At 39.1% G+C, this 21,900-nt stretch overlaps 2 protein-coding genes across 11 annotated transcripts in view; one reads left to right on the top strand and one right to left on the bottom strand.

The window, feature by feature from the left end:
- NPY5R (neuropeptide Y receptor Y5) overlaps positions 1-2,612 on the bottom strand; it is a 9,009-nt gene extending 6,397 nt beyond the window's left edge. For 2 of the 8 annotated variants that reach the window (XM_009448493.4, XM_054682670.2), the window contains exons 1-2: positions 1,891-2,611; positions 136-175 (exon numbers count right to left, since the gene is read on the bottom strand). The gene's annotated coding sequence lies outside the window, so the exon portion shown is untranslated. 8 annotated transcript variants of the gene reach the window in all.
- Positions 1,013-21,900, top strand: NPY1R (neuropeptide Y receptor Y1). 3 transcript variants are annotated; one of them, XM_009448500.4, is made up of 3 exons: positions 1,013-1,584; positions 19,173-20,022; positions 20,120-21,900. In XM_009448500.4, the coding sequence occupies exons 2-3, from the start codon at positions 19,324-19,326 to the stop codon at positions 20,570-20,572; spliced, it is 1,152 nt and encodes a 383-aa protein (XP_009446775.1). In that variant the 5' UTR covers positions 1,013-1,584; positions 19,173-19,323; the 3' UTR covers positions 20,573-21,900. The 3 variants fall into 3 exon arrangements, with proteins under 3 accessions (XP_009446775.1, XP_526713.2, XP_009446776.1); XM_526713.7 differs by lacking the exon at positions 1,013-1,584 and adding an exon at positions 12,270-13,375; XM_009448501.4 differs by lacking the exon at positions 1,013-1,584 and adding an exon at positions 13,389-15,177.

Raw genomic sequence — 21,900 nt, 5'->3', positions numbered from 1 at the left:
TCCTGGTAGCCAGGGGATAGTTTAAACATTAGGAAAATTTTGTACAATAAGATTTAAGTTGGAAATCTAAGGTACAGGAACGCACTTAAAATGAAAAAACAAACAAAAAAGCAGGATTTTTTTCATTAAACTTACCCTTTCCCTTCCTTTTTCCTGAAAAACACAACGAGCAGACCTACAATGGAAATCCAAATTTCAACAAGTGTCATTACGAGTGCTGTACATTTTTATGCAACATATTTTATCTATTATAAAAGTAATGATACATGTGAATCTTCTGAGATTGCTATAGAAATTATGAAATATAGCCAGAGAAAAAATATTTTAACATGGAATATTATTTGACAAGAAATCGGATATTGACAGCATGAGACTTTTGTCATACCTAATTACTATATTTACTCATTCTCTTTTGTATTAGTTGTATCTCCCACCATCAGAATTTCCAGGCTGAAACACAGAACTTTAATCTCTGAGTAAAAAGTGTGAAAAATAAAAGTTCTTTATTAAACTATGGCAACTTATAAAAAATAATATCTTTTTAAAGGTTTACTGGAATTTTCTTATAAACTCTTCTGTATCTGACACCTAGACAAATGAAACCTTCTGAATAGATTTTAAGTATTTTAAGAAAGTAGATAGTTCTTAAGAATAATAGGAGGAACTGCAGGGAATTCAAAGGATATTAAAAGTCTGACTTGTACATTTAAATAAGGTTTCTTTGTTTGAATAATTTTTTGCTTTATGAAAATACACATCATTCTTTTCACAAAGGATGACAATCACACAAAAGAATAAAATGTATGTAATTCTTTTTCCTCCTGCAATGATACAATATCAACTATTGTCTGTTTTGCTGTGATCGTGGAACAGCAGCATGATTCCATGTTCTCAAATATTCCCATGGTTTGTTCTTAAAGCCAGAATCTGGCACAATTTGAATTGGAAAGATAAATACAGCTCTGCTCAGCTGACAAACACACAGGCATGCACCACCCTCCCTTCCAAATTCTAACAGCAGAGTTTCTCTTCCCTTGAGAAATCTGAAATCTAAAATTGCATTCGGACTGCAAAATTCTGCTGAAAGAGCCTTAGGCTATTTTCCATGGTCTAAGGTAAAATCGTTTTGGCTTTGGTCCAACACAACGCCTCAGTTCCTTTAAAAGATTAACTAAAGGTCTGTGAACTTGGAAAAAAGAATTCCCGTTTCTGGAATTCGAGTTCTATGGATGTTTGTTATTGCTCGCATTTGTTATATGAAGACACCTCGCAAACAGGAGCGCAAACCTTAGAGCGCAGCTGCCTCCCGGGCTCGGGTCAGCGCTGGACCGCGCGGCAGCTGGACGGCCTGAGTGGCGCCCCGCGGGCTGCGCCCCTGGCCTCGCCAGAGACCCGCTAGGGTTGAGCCCTGACCCGGGCACCCCGCGGGCTGCTGTTCCCAGCTCCGGACGCCAGCCGGGCTGCAGCCAGAGCGCGTCCAGCCGGGGGCAGCGCTTTGTCCATCCCCCGCCCCATCCTCAGGAGGCTCCTTCGCGGATCCCCGACACTCTCCTCCCGGGTTCGGCCCGCGCCTGCTCCACCCGGGTGAGTTGGGAACCGGAGGGACCTGCTCGGCACGAAAGAATTCAGCCCAGTACCCTCTCCGCTGTCTCTTCACTCCTGACAAGTGCCTGTTCCGCCACCCTAATCCCCATTTTTCCAGCCGCGCTCCCTTCACCTTCCCCACCCCGCTCTCTTGGGACCCCCGACAACGCCCTGGCACCAGAGACAGGGGTGCGGGCTCCCAGGGACCTGCGCAGACTCGCAGCCCGCGCGGGGACCCGCCACGGCCCCTCGGTGCGGGCCTACCCGGCGCGAAAGGGGTTGGCAGGGAGGGGCGGGAGCCCGTACCTCGGGGCGCCCCGGCCGCTGCAGGCCCTGGGCTCCCGGGAGCGCGGCCCAGCGCGATCGCTCCTGCACCCCGGCGGTGGCGGCAGCAGCAGGAGCAGGACCTGGAGGCGGCGGTGGGGAAGAGGGGGCGGGGGTTTAACGGCGTCTCGAGAACACGTGACTGTTCCGGGGACCCCCGAGACCCTGCTCCAAGGCGCCTGCTCCGCACCAGCCTCTTCCAAAGCCGGGGGCCGGGGGCGTCCCAGACCTACGCCGCTGTTTGGGCGCTCTAGGGAGAAGCCACAGGGCCCCGGGATGTCGTCCCTTCACCCTGGCCTCGGGTCCCAGGCCGACCAAGTTAACTTGATGGGCAAATCGAGTTTTGCCGGTCCAGCCCCCAACCCTGTGTAGTGAACTCTGAGAAGTCTTGGACTGGTGTGAGGATGGCTGTGCCCCTAAGTTCTTATTATTCCTGAGAACAAGCTTCGACTCTCAGGTTTTATCTTTGTTTGGGGTGGGGGACGGTGGGGGGTGGTGTGGTGAAAAAAAGAAAGAAAGAAAAAAGAAAAAACACTGCTCTTCCTTTGCACCTTTTTGAAGTAAGGAAGAGTGGAGGTGGGGAGGCTGACCCAATGTTCAGGAGAGGCAACAGAGTCTGTGGTAATGAGCCCAGCAGAATAGAAGGGAAGTTTCCCCACTCCAAGGAGTGGCAGCTGTGGGTGTGGGCAAGTGGCAGGAGCAGGGGAGTGAAGCTGAAATGAAATCAACGCTGCTCAAGACTATATTCAATAGCAAAGAGATGACGAAGGGCTAAAAACGAATTGTCATAGGTTAAAAAAAAAAAAAGACGGGAAAAAAGCCCACACAAAAGAAGAAGAAGAGAAAACCTGTCCTTCTGTTCCTTCTCAACATGATTTCCATCCCTAATGTTTCCAAATCTGTATTGCGCAGGTTTGCTTTATTTTTAGCTAATCATTAGGTGGCGGGTACTTTAGGCGCGCGCGTGCGTGAGTGTGTGTGTGTGTGTGAGAGAGAGAGAGAGAGAGGGAGAGAAGGGAGAAAAGAGACATTGGGTAGATGTCCATGTGTCTTTGGACATAGCTTTACCATGAGAAAGGGTGTAGTTATTGTACCCTTTAATACTGAGAACTATTATGTAACAGACAGCATCTCCTGCTGAGTAGAGTCGTGTGGGATAAACCGAAGAGAACTGTACCCCTTGGGAGCAATGTGACTTGTAATTCTAACATCTGGGGCAGACATCACTGTTACACCAGAGGTCAAAGAAAATTTTTTGTGTCCCCTTTCTGCTGAATTTCAGCATTCAATACTCAGGGGATCTGTATAGATTGCCATTTCATCAGTCAAAGAGTCATCCAAGAGCTTTTAAAGAACTCAAGTAAACACAGTTGCTGTTTTATTCTTCTGTGTGTTATTTCTGAAATATTAATATATTCTCCCCAAAAGCTTAACAGAATAGGCCGTCTGAGCAGGCACCTGGGATTCTGGAGTAAGGAGCAGGGGATGAAAGTGTCAAGAAGGGATGACCTTGAGAAAATAAGGCTTGTTTTTTAGACTTTCTTAACTCCACCGTCACTGCGGTTAATGCAGTACACATTGCCACATAAATTTCTATCTTTCCATCTCTTGCACAGTCATAACATGTACACTTCAAATACACATTGTCTTTAAAACAAATTCCAAGTGAACCCCATTGTGACTTTCAAAACACTGGTCTATGCTACAGGCTTTTGCATATTAAAAGTATTTTTAAAATCTTATTTTTTATTTTCCACAAATTTGTTTTCTATTTTGATGATATGAACCTTTAGGTTGAAGTCACTGTTATTAGAGTATTGAAAATAAAAGGCTACCTGCCATTGATACCAAGATTCTAATTAACCTGGCTATTTTCCCTTCCCACTGCACCCACAAACAAGCAAGTCTCAAAAACGGGAGTTGGCATTTCTTCTTTAAATACACGTGACAATACACAGTATTAAGGACACTTGGAGTGGACAAGTTATTAAGAGTTTTTTTGTTTTGAGGAAATTATAAATTTACAAATTTAAGCAATATGCTACATAAAGAGGAAGATATGAAGATAAGTGTGTTTTTACCTTTAAATTTCCCAGGGGGGATTTGAGACTGATCATCATTACTCTTTGTAGAACATAATAATTTTATTTTTATTTTATGGAGTAACATCTTAGCGAAGGGGAATACCAGAACAGAAATAGTAATGTCCACCTCTGTTTTATGTATTTTTCCTACTCACTATTTATAAAATGCTCATTTGGGAAATTAAGTTGGATTTTATGCATGTTACAAAATTAAACTGGCTATTGCCCTGTTATTACAGTTCATTATCAGTTATGAAAGAAAGCTTATCTGTAAAGGTAAAAGTTAAAAGTCACTTGGGACTCCTAAGACAAATTATTGAACAATAAAACAGTCACCCAACAATTCCTGGGGTAGTATTTTGCTGAGGAACATGGCTGTGGTTTTTGTCAAAGCCACTGTTGCATTTTAATAACAGCTACTATTTGTGGAAAGCAATTACTAAAGTGCTTTGGTATAATCTCAAATGATATTTGACTTTGATATATTAGTTATAGAACAAGTAGAGGTAAATAAACTAGAGAAAACAGTATTATTTTACTTTATGCATTTATTTCTCTGAGAATTTCGTTGTATTCCTTAAGGGTAAATGTTTCTTCATCCACTTTTTCTATCACGGTAAATTTAAATCCTTAATACTTAAAAGATGTGTTATCAAAAATATTTTATGATGCTCTATGCTGCATTGATTTCTTTGGAATAGTAATAATTTGTCGCATAAATCAATATTTAGGACTTCAAATGAGGAGCCAACTTCTTATTATGAAATACATGATTTTTTTTGAACAAAAAAAAAAACCAAAAGCTATTGAAAAAAAGTTTAGCCCAAAGTATTGTGTACATTGAGTCCATTTCCCAGGCAACTTAACGATAATTGTGAGGTCCTACGGGGGCATCATTAACATTTTATTGACTTCTGATAAACACTGTGCTCCTTAAGCAACACTTTATTTATCCTTTTGATGCCTAATGATTAGACCATAAAACAGTGACTGACTTTCAGAAAGAATGTATAATTCTTTTTACTAGCAAATACTCTGGTTAAAAATACATACACACATAGATATGATACAGATGTATTTTATATGTTCATGTATTACATACATATTTTTATAATAGACACTTATCAGAACACCTGAGTTGTAGCCAGGCTTGATCTCAAATTAATGGTATGGCTTTAGATAGGCACTTGATTTTTCAGTCTTCACTTTCTTTGTAAAATGAAATATTTTGAATCGAAGATCTGGAGTCCCATTTGAGACCTGACTACTTACGACTTTATGCCATTAATTAGCATGCATTACAAACATATGTGTAGAAAAATCATCTTTTTAGATCTTCAGAAAAATTTGATAGCCATAGGCATTGTTTATTTTCCATCTATATTAAAATTTACAAAGAAAATACTGATACTAAAGTTTTCCATTATTATTGGCACATTCTCTTCTCTGCAGCTAGTATTAACTATATTTCATGTATTCATTTCAAAAAGTTATGGCTGTCTTACATATCAGTACTTCATTCTTTAATTACATTGTTTTTCAGTTTTGCAGCACAAATATATATATATATATATATGTACAAGAAGAGAGCATGGATTCCTTTGAAAATATAACATTTTATTATGTCAATCCATGTATAGGCCATACAATTATTTCCTTTTGTAGTTTAAAACTCCTCTGAGAAAAGATAAGTATCCCGTAATATTTTTAAAAATGTTTCCATTTCCTATCTATTTTTTGTAGTTAATATTTTAAATCTAATTATAAGTCTAAATATAGCTTTACTATATTTAAGTGGAAATGAAAGGGAAATGGTTTGTTTATATTTGGTATATTGGTTTGTTTTAATCTTTAAAAAGAATGTTTACAGAACTGTTCAAAGCATAAGCCCAGGATCAAAAGTTGAATGATATGCCTTTTAAAATGTATGTTACCACATTCTTAGTCTTATCATTCTCACAGGTAATACAGCTATTAAAATACGTTATTGAACAGGTAGAAAAAAATATGAGACCGTTCCTCAAGTAGACATTATAAGCATTTTCAAAGGAAGTAGGGTCCATATTCAAGTTTATACCTAATAGAGGAGGCAGAGCTAACACATAAGAATATCCAAAAATATGAGGCAGATCATCAGAAGGAGTGTATTAGTAAGCAAACTATGCATAAAATGTATATGCATAAAGTAGCAATCATCCATCATAGCTGCAAATGCTGAAGACACTTTTTTAATGTTTGAGATGAACAAATGGGCTTGATTTGTGATATTCAAAAATTTTTGTAGTCCTACCCTATTCCTAGTTTTTCAATCTTTCAACAAAACTTCTTCAGTATCTTATGATGTGTTAGATACCCTTCCAGGCTCCTAAGTTTAAGAGATGAAAAAAAAACAGTCACTGTCAGTAAGAAATCAGAGTATAGTTGTAGATATGTGCAGCTACATAATGGCAATACAATGTGATAAGTTCTGCAATTGAAATAAACTCTAGGTTTATTTCTTATTTATATTCCTGGGTAATTCATTCTTAAAAATAAACTGGGGATGTAACAGAGGGCTTTATACCTGAGAAGACACTTGAACTGAAATGTAAAGGGTTGGTAAGAGTTAAACAGGCAGATGGAGGGGATGGAGAAGCGAGAAGTGTTGTAATAGCATGAAGGTGAGAGAGTGTGAGGCATTCAGAATCATGTAAATGGTTTCGTATGACTGCAGTGTATAGGGTAGAGGATGATACTGAATATGTTGATTAAAAAGGATGTCTTTGGCCCTTCACTTGAGACACCTGGATGGAAAGCAGCTAAAAGATTTAAACTGGGAAGCTGTATGACTGGATGGCTGTGAAAGAAACTGATGGATTTAGACCATTTAGAAGAGAAATAAGTAGAGCTTGATAGAGGTGAAAGAACACACGTGAGAGATACTTAGGAGATAAAATCAGTGGCAATCTGAGACCAGTTGGATTTGTGAGTGAGAGTGAGAGATGGGAATACATGGGACAATTCTTAGGTTCTGGCTTGAGGGAGAAGAATGATGCTGCTGATCAGGTCCATAAGCAGAGAAGCACAATGTCCAAGGAAACCTGAGAGGGATCTGTACTTTTGGTAAAGATTGAGGGTTGTGTACATGCAAGCATGTAGTTGATAGCAGAGGGTGTATTTGTGTGTTAAGAATGAAAAAAGGAGAAGATTAAGATTGGGATCTCTGGTGGATTCTGGTAATTTGGGGGTTGGTCAAGGAAGAAACAGGACCACTAAAAGCACAAGTTTATTTGGGTGGCACTTGCAGGAGGTTGCATGACAGGAGTAGTCCCTCCTAGCAAGAGAACTTCTAGAGACAATGATGTGGGGTACCACCTAGAAGGGGCAGAAGGGGAAAGTAGAGAGGAGACTTACATGTGTGGGTGATGTCACTCAGCAACAAACTGGGGAGCCTCTGGGTCAGAGTCCTCTGAAGGGAGCTGTGGTTTGGTGTCTTTCACAGCTACAAGATTTGTCTTATGTATCGTTAGCAGATGTTGGGTGGAGTTTCATGGGGCATTTAAGAAGGTAGGCTCTAAATGGGCTAAAATTAATTTATTTTTGACTATATTTAGAGCAATTAGATGCGTGAGATTTTGAGGTGGTGCTGACAGGCTTTGGGCTAAGGGCCTTAGCCTGCTGTGAAGAAGCAAACAGTATGGGGACCATTTTAGGCCATCACCCATGGGCCAGCTCTCGCCCATCTACATAACAGGATCCTAGGGGGAAAAAAAAGCCTAAGAAGTAGATGGAAATAGTAGATCTTGGGAGAGATGACTGAGCAACAGCCAATGAAGAAAAGCCTGAAGTGTGGAGTTGGTGAAGTCAAAGGAAAAAAAGATTCCAGAAACAGTGGATGCTCAGTTGAGTCCATTGCTACATAAAGAACAAATACAAGAAAGTCTGAATTGTGTTCATTGGCTTTGATCATTAGTGTCCTGGGCAGAAACAGTTTCAGGTGGGTCATATTTGAGGAAAAAATGAGGTGACTGTATATGTACCTTATCCTCAAAGAAGCTTGCCAGGAAAGAGAAGCAGCTAGGGAAGATGTGACTCCAGTAAGGGAGTTACTATGAGAAAGAGATGAGCAATTTTGTTTTGGTCTTTATTTTAATCCTAAGCTAAGAAAAGTGAATTTTTGACTAAACAGGTATTATAGTTATTTTATTGTTGTTTAATAAACCTTCCTCAAACTTAGTGGAATACAACTCATGGATTTTATGCTTATGGACTGCGTGGTGGGACAGCACCTCAGAGGAGCGGAGTGAGATGGCTTGTCTGTCACATGGTGCTTGGGGCCTCAGCTGGGAAACCTCAGCGGGACAGGCTGACTCAAAGCCTGGGGTTGAAACAGCTGGGTTGGAGAACTATTGCCAAAAGGAGGGACTTGAAAGTTAGGGGGTAAATACCCTATGGCGTTTAATTATCCCAAAAAGGAGGAGTCCGTTGAGACTGAGGGTATGAGGTAGGAGGCTGGGAGAGGGGTGGAATTTCAAAATAGCTTCTAAAAGGAGAGAGATTGGTAATCACCCAAGCCAAGGCATTTCTGGGTAATATTTAAGGCTCAGTGAAGGTTTTGAATTTGTAGTTGCAATAATCTGCACGGTTGAGCTTTAACCTACATGCTATGCTAGCGGAGAGTGGCAACTAAACAATCTCATAAGATCAGATGGGTCATATTATACCATTGACCATCCTTAGATGTGTGTACTCTTTCTAGATGTATTTGTATCTGGGGAAAGGAAGCAATAGCTAGACCTCAAACAAAGGAATGAAAGGAGGATACTTACCTTAGCAAAATGATGCCTCAGAACATTTCATGCCATTTTTGCATGCACCTGCTTGTGCTATTATGTAGGTGTACAAAAATAAAAAAACACTTTCTCCTATTTATTTCTTTATTTATTTAGAGATGGAGTATCACTCTGTTGCCCAGGCTGGAATGCAGTGGTCCAATCTCAGCTCACTGCAACCTCTGCCTCCCGGATTCAAGTGATTCTCCTGCTTCAGCCTCCCAAGTAGCTGGAATTACAGGCACATGCCACCATGTCTGGCTGCTTTTTATATTTTTAGTAGAGACAGGGTTTCACCATGTTGGCCAGGCTGGTCTCGAACTCCTGACCTCAGGTGACCCACCCGCCTCGGCCTCCCAAAGTGCTGAGATTACAGGCATGAGCCACTGCACCCAGTCTAACTTTCTCCTTTCTTTAGAAAAAATTATACCTTCATAGCTTTTCTTCATAGGCAAAGTCTGATCTATTGACATTGGCCACCTGAAGTGTTGTGCTGTGAGAAAGTCTAATACCAAGCTTGAGATTTTGGGGAGCGGGAGTCAGGGGCAAGACGACCAAGTAGAGATGTTTGTCACAGATGATGAGAGCTGTTGTGGTGGCATTCATACTTATTCTTTTTGCCAGCTATTTTTATTTTGTCTCTTCAAAAGAAGATATGAAGGGAATAGTAATAATAATTATTAAAAACAATAATAGTAACAGTGGCAAAGCTCCTTTCATATATCATATAGTAAAAACATAATGTTATGGTTTTGTAATATAACATTACACTTTTTTTTGAATGTCTAAAGGGTATCTGAAAGTATGAGGCATGCAGAAAAAGATTTGGCTATTTACTAAATTTTAAGATCCTACTTGTCTAGAGCCTTATTGTGACAGAGTTTTAAAAAATGCCCCGAAATATGCAGCCCATGTAACAAAATGAGAACTTTACTGAAAGGCATTCACATTTCAAATCAAGATCAAAAGAAAATCCACAAATAGTATTGCGTGTTTTCTGCACAAAGGAGATCATTGAATTGTCTGTGCACTTGTATACTCACATTTTTAACTAAATTAATCATCACTTTTTTTCTGGTAGTTAATGCTCTCCAAAAGTCAGATGAATAAAATGATTGTACTGACTATTTTTGATTGTGCTGATTAAGTCAAAACTCTTTACCAACTATATTTCATTGGCTTTAAGATGTGGGCTTAAAAAGCATTTTAATATTTTAATATTCATTTGCTATTGATGGTATGCCATTGCTTTACTGAAAGCTTTTTCTTGGTGGTCCATAAAATAAAATTGTGGCTTACATTCTTGGGCATCAAAGATCCAAAGAAATGCAGCAGGTAAGTCACAGAAAGAAGGAAAATCCTGACACAAAATCAATTCATAGAATATGAACTGATTCACTGACATGCTTCATCATAGTTCTACCCCCATGGAATTACCCCCTTATCAATGTCATATACATTTCAGTTTTCTCGTGTAGTATTAATGCCTATTAAGTTTCTTCTGAGTGACAATTCATGGTAATTTACCTGTATCAAGGCCTGATAGCATTTCAGAAACTTTAACTCTTGTAGCAGAAATTCCTCAGAAGACTAGTAATTAGTGTGTTTCAATTCCAGTAGCAAGCATACTGTCACACTTTTATTTAAGCAGTTACTGAATCATGGAATTTAAAGGCTGAGCCAGGCCATAAGTTTGTTCCATTGTTTAGAATACAAAACTTAGATAAACAGAAATTTAATGAGTAGATCCTATCCCTCAGTTTATACCACAGAGCAAGACTGTTGTTCAAGAGAATATGAGATTAGGTCATTAACATAATTCCCCTTGGTTTATAGGTCAGGCTGTTATGAAACTACAGAAAGAAATACACAGAATTAAAGAAAAAATTCTCCCTAGCAAAGATGAAGTTTTATCTAATTTGAATCCCAGATAGGAAAGTAGGCAGCTGATTATTCACTGAAGAGTAGAAAAATATATGATCTTAAAATTGGAATGAGGAAACTCTTTAATAAGTATTTTCTAAGAAATTCAAACTACTTTGCATATTTTAAATCTTCTATAAGATCACATTATTGGAGAATTTTATGTTGTGTTTGGCCATTGGACCATGTCTAATTTCTCTATTTTTCACATTGGAAAGAATCCTAGTAAATGGTATTCCTAAAGAATTATATAATTTTGCTGTTGAGCATTTCTTTTTTTTCCAAAACAGAGTCTTGCTCTGTTGCCCAGGCTGGAGTGCAGTGGTGCGATCTCAGCTCACTGCAACTTCTGCCTCTTGGCTTCAAGCAATCCTCGTGCCTCAGCCTCCTGAGTAGCTGGGATTACAGATGCGCACCACCACACCTGGCTAATTTTTGTATTTTTAGTAGAGACGGGGTTTCACTATGTTGGCCAGCCTGGTCTCGAACTCCTGACCTCATGATCCACCTGCCTAGGCCTCCAAAAGTGCTGGGATTACAGGCGTGAGCCACCGCCCCCAGCCACTGTTGAGTATTTCAGAACTTCTCTTTGTATCATAAAGTTGTCATAGAAAAGAATCCTTGAGACTAATGATCTTTCAAAGATTGGTATCTGACATTAATAACTCAAGAATGCAGTTTCACAAATTTTCCTTAGGGAGAACACTTCATAAAAATTGAGTTAATAAAATGATAAAATACAATGGCCATAATAGTTCAGACCTCTGGCAGACATGCCTTCATTAGTATTCTTGGGAAATAGAGAAAGCATAGTACCTGAGTCCAAATTATATTCTCAAGTCCAAAATATTTGCTGACATAATAAAAGTTTCTACATAAAAATATATTCTTAGTAGAGAATTAAATTACTTCATTTGTAATTCTTATAGCAGGCTAAAGATAGCCAATTTGATGATCAAAACCATGGGGAAAACTTCCTTCTAAGAACAGAATGTGACTTAAGGCAATAGAGTAGACAGAGGATGCATAGAAACCTGAATGAATATTAGTTCTTCTTCCCTGAAAGAGTTGAAATTCCTAAGTTGTGCCTTGGTAAAAATTATTGTGCCTTGGTTAAAAAAAAAAGTATGTGTGTGTATATGTGTGTGTGTGTATAAATGAATCTGTTGTCATTTTACTCTGCTTAACCATTAGAGATTTTTATATGTATGCTTATATCTGTTGTTATACACTAATAGTACAATCATTACATAATCATGACATTTTAATTCTTAATTACAATGCCTTTCCAACTATATAAAAATATGTCTAGTGACACATATTTTGGAAAGCTTTCTTGGAAAAACATCCAGAGATTGTGTTCATCACTATCTATATAAATGAGCTTATACTGAACCTTAAATATGTTTATTCAGCCTAACAATCAGAAAAAGAAAACGTTTTTTAACAGTATAAAGTTCAGATGAGTCCACTTGTCTTGGAATTTTATTTTGATTTTAATTAGAAGAAAGACTGCCATTAGAATTGTTTTCTAATGAAATCTTTATAAATTCTCTGGGCAGTGCCCTGTATCTTTATTAGAAAGACTTCTTATTTTTAACAATTTTATTTGGAAGAAGTTCTACTCATTTGCATCAGTTCATCGTCTACATAATTTGTGTGTGTGTGTGTTTAAAACTTTGACTTTTGAAACTAGAATAGAATCAGGTAAAACATCTAAGGTCAGTGTGTCAGTAATTGGCCTGAATCATCGGGCACCATGATGGGTTTGGCCGCCTTCAACGTACTCGGTGTACATTCTATTTTTTTCTTCATAATGTTCAGTACTGTAGTACTAATCACCGAGAAAATTGCATTGACTCTTTTCGACCACCAGGGAAATATTCAGCTCATGGTTCTCCCCTAAAAAAACTAAAAAGCAGCTAAGCGCTGAGAACAAATCTGACTTAATGCATTTTCTCAGTGGGCCAAAGAAAGGAGGGCCGATTGACTGCTTTGACTTTTTAAAGGTCTTCTCTTTGTTCACTTATAAAGTGAGGAAAACAAATTCTAGGCACTGGCGTGAGAGTTATTTGAGCGTCACAAAAGAAAGCAAAAGAAAATATTAGTGCCATTATTGTGGCGAATTTCATGTTTCCCAGCGAACCCTTTGATTCCTGGTTTGGGCTGGCGCTCGAGCTCTCCAGCCGGGTATGACTTCGGCCACAAGATGGCACTGACCTGCAAACAAAGAAAAGCACAGTGGCACCGACTTTTTCAAGCCTCGGGAAACTGCCCTGCCTTCCCCGGAGTCGAGGACTGTGGGGATTAGGGCTTCCATTCCCCTGCGCGGGGCGTCTGTGTCGAATAATGTGTGGCTTCTGTTGGATTGCTTTTCTTTCCAAAATTCCTAGGCAATGCTTCCCCGAGGTGTGCACCTTTGTGAGGTGTTTGTGGGGTTGGGGGAGCTTCAGGCGCTACTCGCGGGACGCCGTCACGTGATCCGGGATGAGGTGGAGTTCGGCTTTAAGGAGGCGTCTCTTCCTAGCTTCATCAATCTTTAGGATCTGAGCAGGAGAAATACCAGCGGATCTTCCCCACTCTGCTCCCTTCCATTCCCACCCTTCCTTCTTTAATAAGCAGGAGCGAAAAAGACAAATTCCAAAGAGGGTAAGTTGCGAGTTTATGCCTTTCCAGAGACTTCTGCGAAATCTCTCATTGACAAGGTGAAGGATGAGAGGGGAAGAAAAACGATGCGAGTGTCCGAAACTGGCTCTGGGGGACTAAGGTGGGGTCTCCAGTGCAGGCAGGTGGCAGGTTGCTCCAAATCACCGGACCGTTCGCGGGATCCTGCCGAAGGGTATGGGGCCGACGCGGGTGAAAGGAGAGGGTACCTTACGCGGAGTTCGGGCTTTCCCACCACCTGCTCCCGGGGAATTTCTGGATGGGGATCCAAGTTTTCCTCTACCCCGGTTCTCTTTAAAAGGCCGAGGCACTGGGAAGGCGCCCGAGTTCGCCTATCCCACATCCGCTCATTTTCCTTACGTGTCTTGAGCTGGCTGGAGGCGCTGGATCTGGCCGCACAGGAGTTTTCGCGGAGTAACTGGCTGGGATGAGCCGGAGAAGGGTGGGCTTGGCGCGTCGCCCAACGACGCATGGGTCCCGCGGCAGGTGTCGGGCTGGGAGCTGGCGGAGGTGGGAGTAGCCCTCGGCGCGGACCCCAGCGCGCAAACCCACCCCCACTTGCGGGTTCCGCGCGTCTCGGCTGCAGTCGAGCCGCGCACCGCAGTACCGGGCGCTTCGAGTGTGGCGCTGCGCCCCGATAGACACCCGAAGCTTTTAATCATCGGAGTTCTCATCAGGGAACTCTTTAGCTCTTTCTTTTAGAAAAGTAATGATGGAACGTGGCTGGGTTAGGAGATTGGGAATGGACAGGAGGTGGAGGTGTCTTGATAGGGTGTGCCGTTGGTTCCCAGGTAGACTGGAGAGATGAGAATGTTTTAAGGTCTGATGTTGGGCCAAAGAGAGAGAATTGACTTCGGTTTGGGATCTGCTTGTTTTTGGTTGTTTATATCTTTTCTCTTTTGCCAGTCTCTTATCACTGGTAGAAAGGTTTTTTGATGGGAGAGAGAGAGAGACAGAGAGAGAGAGAGAGAGAGTGTGTGTGTGTGTGTGTGTGTAGTAGGGAGTCAGGAATGGAGTAAATTTCGGGCGATTCACCTAGTTACGCAATATGAAAAAGGTGGGTGGGTAAGCGTGCCAACAGGAATTTTGACTGAACATGTCCCATTTCCCATTTCGTTGTTTGATAACTTCTGGAGCACAGGAAAAACCTAGGGGAGAGGAGCAAAAGAGAGTGTGTTTCCATGTACACACACTCACACTCACACACACACACAGAGCACGCATTGCTTCCCCCACTCCCCATCCTATGAGAAAGCTTGACGGGCGGGATGGCACACACAGGCAGGGGACATGTGGAGCTTGTCTGTCAGGTCTGGAACAGAAAAGCAGTAGCTGTTTGTTCTTGACCCTGGGCCGGCTCTCTGGCGAAGCAAGCGAGGGAGCAGAAAGCTAACCGGACCGGGTTCCCCGCCCAGGACTAGACCGAGTGCTCTTCCGTGACTACTACTTTATTAGTCTTTATTGTCTTAAGGCAGCAGTCTGTTGAACAAGCCCTCCCCAGCAAGGAAGGAGCAGAGAATTATGTAATTCATTTAGATAAGCTAGCAGTAACTTTGGGAGGCTGTATGTAACAAGGCTGACATTTCTTTTCCAACACAAGTGAGGTGAACAGCCAGCCAATCCTGAGTATTTGAAAAAATTTATCTGCAGCAGGTTATGATCAGGGAGCTGTATTTTCAAGTAGTAACAGCACTGCGAAGAGCAAGCAATGAAAGGCCAGCATTCTAATTGGAAAGAAAGAAGAAGAAATTTCCCTCTGCAAGGGGGCTAATTTGCCAACTGGTGATGTATGTAATGTCTGTTTTGTCTCTATATGCACATGGCAGCTACACTGAGATTTAACAGTCTTTAATTTTTGCAGTTTCTGCAGTTGCATAGCTTATTTTACAAATTATATTAGAATAGTAAATATCAAATTATTTTCTTTTGCAAAGATAAAGTGTGTAAATTCTCTCTTAGTATTGTTATTTTCTGACAGTTATTCTTTCTTGAAATTACACTAAGGTAAACTGAAAATACACATTTATCCAATGCAGAATTGGTTTACACAACTGGAATAACTATCAAATGTGCACTTAGTAAAACAGGCTTGAAAACACCTTAAAAAAATACACTTTTCATTTTCTCTATAGCTAAATTAACTTCTACCTAGTAAGAAAAATGCTTCCTCATTGGGCATGCCTATTAAATACAATTTCAAAGGTATCAGGCTAGAGCTTCAGTACGCTTACCTGAACTCATCTGTAAGAAAGCTATGTTTGTAGCCTGTACTTTGCAATAATTTAATGTCTCTGTGAATTCTTATATGTATTCATTTTTGCCAAAATCAGTCAGTGGATAGAATATTTCTGTTTCTTTTTCTCCATGGTATACATCTTGGTCTCTGTCCCTATTATTTCTCGCCAAAATTATTGCACTAACTTTCAAATGAATCTCCCCATTTCTTCTCTTCCCTTGAGTGTGTTGAAAACAGCAGCTAGAATAGTAATTTTAAATCAAAAGTCATAAAACTTCACACCTTTGCCAAAGACTCTCCAGAGGCTCCCCAGCTCTCTCAGGATTATAGGCATAGACCATAAAAAAAAAAAAGCTCTACAGTCTGTACCCCCCTCTTTAGCCTTCCCAATTAATTTCCTAAGAGTCCCTCCCTTATTTATCCTACTTCTTACTGCTACTTAGCACACCAGTTACACATGGGCCTTAGGGATTTTTGTTCTTTCCATATGGGATGCAATCCCTGAGATACTTGCGTAGCTTCCCTACTCACCACTCCTCTCAGGTCTTAACTTACATGCCTTCTTCTCAGACAGTCAGAGGCCATCTTTTACAGTCAAGTAATAAATTGCAGCTCCCGCTAATCCCAGTTTCTCTTTCTTTTATTTTTTTTTTTTTGAGACGGAGTCTTGCTCTGTCACCCAGGCTGGAGTGCGGTGGCCTGATCTTGGCTCACTGCAACCTCTGCCTCCCAGGTTCAAGCAATTCTCCTGCCACAGCCTCCCGAGTAGCTGGGACTACAGGTGTGCTCCACTCCACCTGGCTGATTTTTGTATTTTTAGTAGAGACAAGGTTTCACCATGTTTGCCAGGCTGATCTCAAACTCTTGACTTCAGGTGATCCGCCTTGGCCTCCCGAAATGTTGGGATTACAGGTGTGAGCCACCTCGCCCGGCCCCAGTCCCTCTTTCTTGCTTTGTTTTACTTCATAATATTTATTATCATCTAGCATACTATATCTTCTACTAATTTTTTTCTTGTCTTTCTCTGCCCACAAGACTAGAAACTCAGTGAGAAGGTCACATTATCTCCAGTAAAACCATGCCTAACACAAAATAAATGTTTAATTAATATTTGTTGAATGAATAAATTTTCTTTCAGAAATTTTTTTTTATATAAAGTGTAACATTTTCCCCTATATACATGACCTAGGAGTACGGCTGTTGTGATTAGCATACATTTTGCCTGTTCAAGGACTATGATGGAATTGAGCTATTGATGTTAGAATTAATTTACCCAGGAACCTACTATTCCAACCATGCATCAGTTATATCAGTCAACACAGTTTTATTCTAAATCTAATACTTGCAAGGTACTATGAAGTATGCACAATGCCTACCTCAAAGATGTTATATTAAAAATGAGAGGAGCCAACTAAGGATTCTAGGGACTAAATGGTGCTTTGAAAGATGGGTAGAGTTTGGATTGGTGGTGGGAGAGAGAGAACACCCAGCAAGAGGAATGGCAGAGGTGGAGACGCAGAGCTATATTTGGTAGACTGTGAACAGACTCACCTGCCTAGAGCAGTGTATTCACATTGGGATTATTAGAGTAAAGTGTGGACAAGAGGTATAATGCAGAGGTCTTAATGTGTCAGGCTGGGGAATGTACTTAGTATTCTGTCTCTCATGTGTCTCAAACCAGGGTCCTCATTCACCTGTTGGTACTTGGTGACAAGGATAAAAAGCTTTTCCCTACTCTGCTAGTTTTACTTCAAATAATGAAGGGAAACTTATAATTAATTGATGTCATGTTAAATATCTCTATAGCAACTTAAATAGGAAATATGATGATAAATTTTCTTGAATTCTTAAAATAAGAGATTTCCAAATAATTTGAAGTTATTACTGCTCTTTTGAGAGTTTTTTCAAACTCTGACAATCACTGATCATTCTCTCTGCCTTTGGAATTCTTGAGAGACAAAGTGTGGTTATCACATAAGTATTAGGGAGTCATTACAGGTTGATGCATAGAGAAAGAGAGAGCCACGTTTCTAATAACACTCATACCTGAAATCATTCCATTACCATTCTTTAATAGTTTCATTCTGACTTCATTGTAGCAACTCTTACTTTATTCTTCTTAAGTTTTTAAGGCCAAATCATGGTTTCATAATAAAAAAAAAACCTCATGTTCTAGAAAGCACAAAAATTAAAGGAAAGGTTTATTAGAGGCATTAAGTAAAAGGCAAATGCATTTCTTGTTCATTAAGTTTTTTATCTTTCTTTCAATGGAAGTAACTCTGCATGATTTTCTTTATTGGTCTTATTTAAGAAAGAAAAGAATGAAATTCAGTTTCTTAATACAAGCATGATGGCCTGTTAATTAACATAAGAAACTCCATCTCACATATTTACTTAGTAATCTAGGGAATATCAGACTTATTTTTGAAAAGGAGTTTTTAAAATAGTTTCAAACTTTTTAAACCTCTACAAGTCTGTGATTTGTGTTGTTAATAAGAGAAAAATGTATCACAAAATGCTGTGAAAAATCAAAATTACAATTAAAATCTAGATCCTTGCATTGGGCACACATATAGTCTGGTGGGTAGGGAAGATATTTACATAAATAATACCTTAGAAATCCTTGAAAGCTTCTAACATATTAATAAAATAACAGACTCTTAAAGTTAGAATCTCCCACACAAGATAGAAACTCTCTGAAATGGTCTTTCATATGGTGGTTATAAAATTTGTGTATGGAACACTTGCTAGATTTGCAGGCAAATAATTCCATTTTATTAAACTTTTGTTCCTCACAATGATGTGATTAAAAAAATAATGTGCACCTCTTGGTCCTACTTTTAACTCGTACATAGAATTAGATGTAACATTCTAAGCTCAACGCTGTGTTCTACATGCTACCCATTAAAATACGAGAAGACACCTGTACCATTCCTACTAAGTATTTTCCGGATTAAACATTGTCTAGTCTCTCAATAGTCATTCATGGCAAAGTTTTTTGATGTTTCACTGTAGTGATCATCTTTTGTTGAATATGTTCATGCTGAATAACATCTGCCCTAAAAAGCAGTCCAGTGTATGTATGGTGGAGCTATTGCTACAACTTGACCTTGACACTAATTCTTCCATTTCTATAGCATATGGAAGAATTAGGTAATTTATTTTCTTTTGCTTTGTTTGTTTATTTTTCTTATGTTTTAATCTGTGCATTAAGTGGTTTTTATACATTCATATTCTTACAATGTTTAGGAATGTGCTGTTATTACTGTTTATGTAAGACTTGGGGCATAATATTTATATTCCTTACTAACTTATAGACCATTATGTTTTACTAAGACTTGTTCTGTAAGCAAGTCTAATTAAAAATTTTATTTTTTCTTTATTCAGTATGTTTTCACCATTTCTGCTATTTTAGAAAAATGTTTACAAGATTACATTTTGTTTATTTATTTCAGTGTTTTCACTTTAAAGAGTTCTGTGAGTCAGAAGTCATTTTGACTGCCCTCAATAAAATTAGTAATGCAATTGGTCATTTTCTCTTTACAGATTGTTCAGTTCAAGGGAATGAAGAATTCAGAATAATTTTGGTAAATGGATTCCAATATGGGGAATAAGAATAAGCTGAACAGTTGACCTGCTTTGAAGAAACATACTGTCCATTTGTCTAAAATAATCTATAACAACCAAACCAATCAAAATGAATTCAACATTATTTTCCCAGGTTGAAAATCATTCAGTCCACTCTAATTTCTCAGAGAAGAATGCCCAGCTTCTGGCTTTTGAAAATGATGATTGTCATCTGCCCTTGGCCATGATATTTACCTTAGCTCTTGCTTATGGAGCTGTGATCATTCTTGGTGTCTCTGGAAACCTGGCCTTGATCATAATCATCTTGAAACAAAAGGAGATGAGAAATGTTACCAACATCCTGATTGTGAACCTTTCCTTCTCAGACTTGCTTGTTGCCATCATGTGTCTCCCCTTTACATTTGTCTACACATTAATGGACCACTGGGTCTTTGGTGAGGCGATGTGTAAGTTGAATCCTTTTGTGCAATGTGTTTCAATCACTGTGTCCATTTTCTCTCTGGTTCTCATTGCTGTGGAACGACATCAGCTGATAATCAACCCTCGAGGGTGGAGACCAAATAATAGACATGCTTATGTAGGTATTGCTGTGATTTGGGTCCTTGCTGTGGCTTCTTCTTTGCCTTTCCTGATCTACCAAGTAATGACTGATGAGCCATTCCAAAATGTAACACTTGATGCATACAAAGACAAATACGTGTGCTTTGATCAATTTCCATCGGACTCTCATAGGTTGTCTTATACCACTCTCCTCTTGGTGCTGCAGTATTTTGGTCCACTTTGTTTTATATTTATTTGCTACTTCAAGGTAAGAAAACTTTTTTTCTATCATTTCCATTTTTACCTTCTTTACACAGAATTCCTCATCAAATGAGTGTTTCTATTTAAACTTTTTTCTTCCGTAGATATATATACGCCTAAAAAGGAGAAACAACATGATGGACAAGATGAGAGACAATAAGTACAGGTCCAGTGAAACCAAAAGAATCAATATCATGCTGCTCTCCATTGTGGTAGCGTTTGCAGTCTGCTGGCTCCCTCTTACCATCTTTAACACTGTGTTTGATTGGAATCATCAGATCATTGCCACCTGCAACCACAATCTGTTATTCCTGCTCTGCCACCTCACAGCAATGATATCCACTTGTGTCAACCCCATATTTTATGGGTTCCTGAACAAAAACTTCCAGAGAGACTTGCAGTTCTTCTTCAACTTTTGTGATTTCCGGTCTCGGGATGATGATTATGAAACAATAGCCATGTCCACCATGCACACAGATGTTTCCAAAACTTCTTTGAAGCAAGCAAGCCCAGTCGCATTTAAAAAAATCAACAATGATGATAATGAAAAAATCTGAAACTACTTATAGCCTATGGTCCTGGATGACATCTGTTTAAAAACAAGCACAACCTGCAACATACTTTGATTACCTGTTCTCCCAAGGAATGGGGTTGAAATCATTTGAAAATGACTAAGATTTTCTTGTCTTGCTTTTTACTGCTTTTGTTGTAGTTGTCATAATTACATTTGGAACAAAAGGTGTGGGCTTTGGGGTCTTCTGGAAATAGTTTTGACCAGACATCTTTGAAGTGCTTTTTGTGAATTTATGCATATAATATAAAGACTTTTATACTGTACTTATTGGAATGAAATTTCTTTAAAGTATTACTATTAACTGACTTCAGAAGTACTTGCCATCCAATACGGTCATTAGATTGGGTCATCTTGACTAGATTAGATTAGATTGTCAACAGATTGGGCCATCCTTATTTTATGATAGGCATCATTTTAGTGTGTTACAATAGTAACAGTATGCAAAAGCAGCATTCAGGAGCCGAAAGATAGTCTGAAGTCATTCAGAAGTGGTTTGAGGTTTCTGTGTTTTGGTGGTTTGTTTTTTTTTTTTTTTCACCTTAAGGGAGGATTTAATTTGCTCCCAACTGATTGTCACTTAAATGAAAATTTAAAAATGAATAAAAAGACATACTTCTCAGCTGCAAATATTATGGAGAATTGGGGCACCCATAGGAATGAAGAGAGAAAGCAGCTCCCTAACTTCAAAACCATTTTGGTACCTGACAACAAGAGCATTTCAGAGTAATTAATTTAATAAAGTAAATTAGTATTGCTGCAAATAGTTAAATTATATTTATTTGAATTGATGGTCAAGAGATTTTCCATTTTTTTTACAGACTGTTCAGTGTTTGTCAAGCTTTCTGGCATAAATATGTACTCAAAAGGCATTTCCGCTTACAATATGTAGAAACACAAAATGCGTTTTCCATACAGCAGTGCCTATATAGTGACTGATTTTTAACTTTCAATGTCCATCTTTCAAAGGAAGTAACACCAAGGTACAATGTTAAAGGAATATTCACTTTACCTAGCAGGGAAAAATACACAAAAACTGCAAATACTTCATATAGCCCATTTTAACTTGTATAAACTGTGTGACTTGTGGCGTCTTATAAATAATGCACTGTAAAGATTACTGAATAGTTGTGTCATGTTAATGTGCCTAATTTCATGTATCTTGTAATCATGATTGAGCCTCAGAATCATTTGGAGAAACTATATTTTAAAGAACAAGACATACTTCAGTGTATTATACAGATAAAGTATTACATGTGTTTGATTTTAAAAGGGCGGACATTTTATTAAAATCAATATTGTTTTTGCTTTTTC

The sequence above is a fragment of the Pan troglodytes genome, chromosome 3, assembly GCF_028858775.2.
Source record: "Pan troglodytes isolate AG18354 chromosome 3, NHGRI_mPanTro3-v2.0_pri, whole genome shotgun sequence".
NCBI lineage: Eukaryota > Metazoa > Chordata > Mammalia > Primates > Hominidae > Pan > Pan troglodytes.
This window is presented reverse-complemented; position numbering and strand designations above follow the sequence as displayed.